Source organism: Chenopodium album, chromosome 6, assembly GCF_948465745.1.
Source record: "Chenopodium album chromosome 6, dcCheAlbu1.1, whole genome shotgun sequence".
Taxonomy (NCBI): domain Eukaryota; kingdom Viridiplantae; phylum Streptophyta; class Magnoliopsida; order Caryophyllales; family Amaranthaceae; genus Chenopodium; species Chenopodium album.
Genome location: NC_137839.1, coordinates 64,767,861 through 64,773,222, shown reverse-complemented (window position 1 = coordinate 64,773,222; position 5,362 = coordinate 64,767,861). Strand labels below are relative to the sequence as shown.

Here is a 5,362-nt window from a genome sequence, read left to right as displayed (position 1 = left end):
ATCCAACAAATTCGGCCAAAAAACTGCGATTCCCCAGCAAATTCAACATCCAAAATCGCAATCAAGTTGAAGACCCATAATCGGCAGCAAATCCGAGCAATTTTGAGCAAAAATTTAGACCAAAAACCCTAAGAAATTCGAACCCTTAAACCCAGAAAAATTGATTGTTTCCGACCAAAAATCCCCCATTTCGAGCAAAAAATCTACTCAAAACCATACAAATTCGAACTCTAGAAACCCCAAAAAATTCAATTAAAAATCCTGGCGAAAATATTCGAGCAATGACTTAAATTTTTGAGTGGAAAAATCGATTAATTTTGCTCCAAAAAACCCGAGGAAGTTCTAGCAAATTACAGCAACAATAATTAAAGTTCGATTTCGGCTCGACGTTGTTGAATTTATGAAGTCAATTTCACCTAAGGTAAGATTGCTTCTATTTATGTTCGATCTTTTCATGGTAGATAGAATGTAGCATTTAACTTGAACAATGACTTAGTTTAATTTCAGGTTTAGTGTTAGTTCATTAATTAGAAAATATATGGCAGATTTAGTTGAATATATATAATTTCAGTCATTGAATTTTCATTGAGACTCATAAAGTTCAAAGCTTTAATATATTCACCTGAATGTTTTCAGCTAGTACATTTAGTCTGTAGATTTTTACAGCTGCTGGTTTACAATATATTACTGGTTTCAAATATATAACTGGTTGCATCTTTGAGCTGCTGATTTTTACAGCATTTAACTTTGATGGCAATAAACCTTAGCTTTGCAGCAATTATAAGGTTGTTTATTCATTGGACTTTGATGGCAATATAACTTTGATGGCAATAAAGACATGGATTAGTATAAGATCTAAATACTTGCGGATGGCTTAACACTCGTTTCAGGTCTTCAAGTTCTACACCATGATTGGCTAATAAGCAATGCCGAAAAACAACTTTTATTTCACATGGCAGATTAAGTTGAACCAACTATGTTGGTTTAATATATGTAATTTTTTATGGCAGATTCTTAATTATGCGGAAGTGAATTCCACAAGTTGCTCAAGGTTCTGGTTGTGGACAAACGATTAAGGCGGTAGTACGCATATGAGATTGTCTTCACTTGTGGTATATATATCTGAACCATTATTTGCAATATTAACTTATTTGTTCTGGTTGGTATAATGGTTGTGAATTGTATGAGATTTTTAATTGTGATATAATTGATTGGAATTGCAATAATACTTGCATCATTGGATTAGATACCCGTTCAGGGCTTACTCATTAGGAGTAAGTCTTGAATAGTCTCCGGTTTGGGACTGTTCTTGAAGGTTCTATCTCATTTAGGTGATAACTACTTGAACTGTTTTTGGGTCTGAGAAGATCATGGCTCACTATTTCCCGATTGTTCTCTGGGTACATAAGCCGATTATCTACATTGTGTGCTTGGAGAACTATAGGGAAATGCTGCCGGATTTTCTTTAGAACCAAACTTTACAAGTAGTTATTAGTGAGATAGGACATTCAAGAATGGGTTAGGTTGGAGTGATAAGGACCTTATTGGATCATGTCGTTTCATTTACATGAGATAAACTTTGAATGAAAATGTTTGATGCCTTATATTCTTGTTTATGGTTAAGGAGCTATATATGTTAGAAAATATACACATTATCTTAAAATTAATTTTGTTATTTAGTGGTAGAAAATGGATCGAAGTTGGATGTATGGTAAACGAAATTGTACAAGTTTTTTACGAGGAATTGAAGACTTTAGCACTGTTGCCTTAAAACACCAAACAGAGAATAAATCAAAGATTATTTTTTTTCCATGTTGTGACTATAATAATTCAAGGGGATATCGTGATATAGTTGTTATTAAAGATCATCTAATTCGTCTTAGGTTTAAAGAAAACTACACAAGGTGGACATGGCATGGTGAGAGCATATATATTAAGGCAAGTTCTAGCTATTATCCAAGGGAAGATGAGAATCATTGTGATGATGATAATGAACACCAAGGTGAGGATATCGATACAGCTGATATTGGTGTTGAAAGTGAGAGTGAAGTAGAGAAGGACAGGATAGATGAAATGATGCATGATGTTGAAGACCATTTCACAGAGTGTCCCCAGACATATGATAGTATTTTGAGAGCTGCAAAAACCCCGTTATATCCTGGTTGTACAAAGTTCACTAAACTTGGTGCTATTATGAAGTTATTCAACTTAAAGGCGAGCAATTGTTGGACCGACAAGGGTTTTACGCAGTTGTTAGAAGCCTTAGTAGAAATGTTCCCTGAAGGGAATGAACTTTCAAACTCCACCTATGAGGCCAAGAAACTTATGTGCCCCTTGGGTATGGAGTATGAGAAGATACATGCTTGTCCCAATGACTGTGTGTTGTATCAAAATGAGTATGCTGATTTGTATGAGTGTCCAAGGTGTGGAGTTTCTTGTTACAAGATGAATGATACTAGTGAGTTGTGTAAGAAAGGGTCTCCGGCTAAGGTATTATGGTATCTTCCAATTATACCGAGATTTAGGAGACTCTTCTCGGATGAAAAAACTGCAAAATTATTGAGGTGGCATGCTGATGGGAGGAAGAAAGATGGGTTAATGAGGCATCCTGCTGATTCCCCGCAGTGGAGGAACATTGATGGAAAGTTCAAGGACTTTGGTGAAGAAGATCGAAATCTTAGGCTTGGTCTTAGTACATATCGAATGAACCCATTTGGGACACTAACTACCCAATATAGCACCTGGCCGGTTCTTCTAACTATCTACAATTTGCCTCCTTGGTTATACATGAAGTCTAGATACATTATATTATCCCTTCTAATATCTAGGCCTAAACAACTTGGAAATGACATTGATGTGTATCTAGCGCCTCTCATTGAAGATTTGAAATTGTTGTGGAATGAAGGTGTCCAAATGTTTGATGCATATAGAAAAACTAATTTCACTTTATGTGCCATGATTTTTTGTAAGATAAATGACTTCCCAGCTTATGGGAATTTGTCGGGGTACACTATGAAGGGAACAACTCCTTGCCCCATTTGTGAAGATGATTTGGAGGCATTACTCCTAGACAATTGTGGGAAGCATGTATACATGGAAAATCGCAGACATCTTCTTGAAGACCACCCTTTTCAATTCAATAAGGATGCTTTTAATGGAAAAGTGGAGTTGAGAGAAGCTCGTGGCCCTTTACGTGCAAGTGAGGTTTATCAGCGGGTCAAAGACATTGAGAATGAGTTTAGTAAGCCTTACAAAAGCAAATCAACTGGGGGTTACAAGAAGTCTGAGCTATGGTCTCTTCCATATTGGAGACATTTTGAAGTTAGACATTGTCTAGATGTAATGCATATTGAGAAAAATGTCTGTGATGCCATTGTGGGAACTTTATTAAATATGCCAGGAAAGACAAAGGATGGAGTTAAAGTAATAAAAGACATGGCTGCTATGGGTCGTTCAGAGTTGGCACCCGAATCTCGAGGAAAACCCTGGTATCTTCCCCCAGCTTGCTTTACCTTGTTTAAAAAGGAAAAAACTAGCTTCTGTGAGTCATTGCATGGTTTAAAGGTCCCGGCTGGATTTTCTTCTAATTTTCGTAGACTTGTGTTAATGTCTGACTTGAAATTGGGTGGCATGAAATCTCATGATTGTCATGTCTTGATGCAACAATTATTACCAGTTGCCATTCGAGAAATTTTGCCACCTCAAGTGAGGTATACGATTACAAGATTATGTGTCTTTTTTAACACTATCTGTAGCAAGGTCATAAATCCAAGTATTTTAGATGACTTGCAAGCATATGTACTTGAGACAATGTGTCGATTTGAAATGTATTTTCCCCCATCTTTTTTTGACATGATGCCTCATTTGGTTATTCATCTTGTACGTGAAATTAAACTTTGTGGACCAGTGTGTATGAGATACATGTATCCTTTTGAACGAGAAATGGGTGACTTAAAGGGAAAAGTCATGAGTCCAGCCAAACCTGAAGCTAGTATTGTACAACGAACAGTTGATGAGGAAGTGGCAGCATGGGTTACTCAATATCTTGCACGTTCACAGAAAATTGGGTTGCCAAAGTCTCGACACGATGGGAGGCTTGGAGGTCAAGGTACTATTGGTAGGAAAAGGATATCCATGGGCTTTGAAATGAAAAATAAGGCCGAGCTTTTTGTGTTGCAAAATCTTAGTGAGGTTAATCCTTACTTGGACGAGCACATGCTTTTTCTTAAAAATAAATATCCTTCCAAAAGTGATCTTCAGCTGATAAAGGAGCATAATTGTTCATTTGTTACATGGTTCAAGGAACGAGTGATGTCCCAACTATCCACCACACCTAACGATATATCTGACACGTTGAGATGGTTGGCATATGGTGCTAAATGTCAAGTCATGTCATATGAGGGATACGACATCAATGGGTATTCTTTTTACACTAGCCGACAAGATGACAAGTCAACAATGCAAAACAGTGGTGTTAAAGTAATAGGTTTGTCATCTGAGTATGTTAGTGCACATGATAAAACACTTGTGGATAAGAAGAAATTTTATTATGGAATCATTGAAGAAATAATAGAGCTGGATTATGTTGATTTCAAGATTCCTCTATTTTGATGTAAGTGGGATGATAGTAGCCGTGGTGTAAAAAAAGATGAACAAGAGAACTTGACCCTTGTAAATCTTGGTCGACGAGGGCATCTAGCTGATCCACTTATATTAGCTTCACAAGCAAAACAAGTTTTTTACATGGCTAACCCAGCTGATTGTAAATGGTTCAGTTATTTTAGAAGGTAAAAGAAGAATACTTGGCGTTAAAGATGTGGTGGACGAGGAAGAATATGATGAGCAATTTAATGAGTCACCACCTTCCGTTTGGAGCATCCCTCCAATAGTCGATGATTTTGGCACAACGTTGAAACTAAAAGATCATAATGAAGGATTTTATGTCGCAAAAGAGAAGAATGAAGTAGGTATGAATTCTGTGATTTTTTTTTTCCAATATGTGTTACTAATTGCATAAATTGCTTATTATTGTTATGTGTACAAGTTTATAATTTAAAAATGATACAAATCGATGTCTTAATTTATTTATGTCTTTTTTTTTCAGGTAAGTAATAATGGAGGATGAAGATATGCATAATCGTTCCATGTCTTCGCAAGGTGAGGAAGATGAGCCATACAATCAATCACAATCAGAGCAACAAACAACCGACTCTCAAAAGAAGAAAAGAAAACCAAGTGGTCCTTCAAAGGGCCTGAAATCCATGCGTGGGGTTCCTAGAGTTCTTGAATGGGATGAATTGTGTCGACCCATTGGAAAGTGGGCAAAAGCATACAAAACTCATCTTGGTGAAATAAGCCGTGC

At 36.6% G+C, this 5,362-nt stretch overlaps 1 protein-coding gene across 1 annotated transcript; it reads left to right on the top strand.

The window, feature by feature from the left end:
- Nucleotides 1-1,689: 1,689 nt before the first annotated feature.
- On the top strand, nt 1,690-4,611 carry LOC145637060 (uncharacterized). The gene has a single exon (XM_081688574.1). It carries the CDS (start codon nt 1,690-1,692, stop codon nt 4,609-4,611), a length of 2,922 nt encoding a protein of 973 aa, XP_081544700.1.
- The last annotated feature ends 751 nt before the right edge of the window (nt 4,612-5,362 follow it).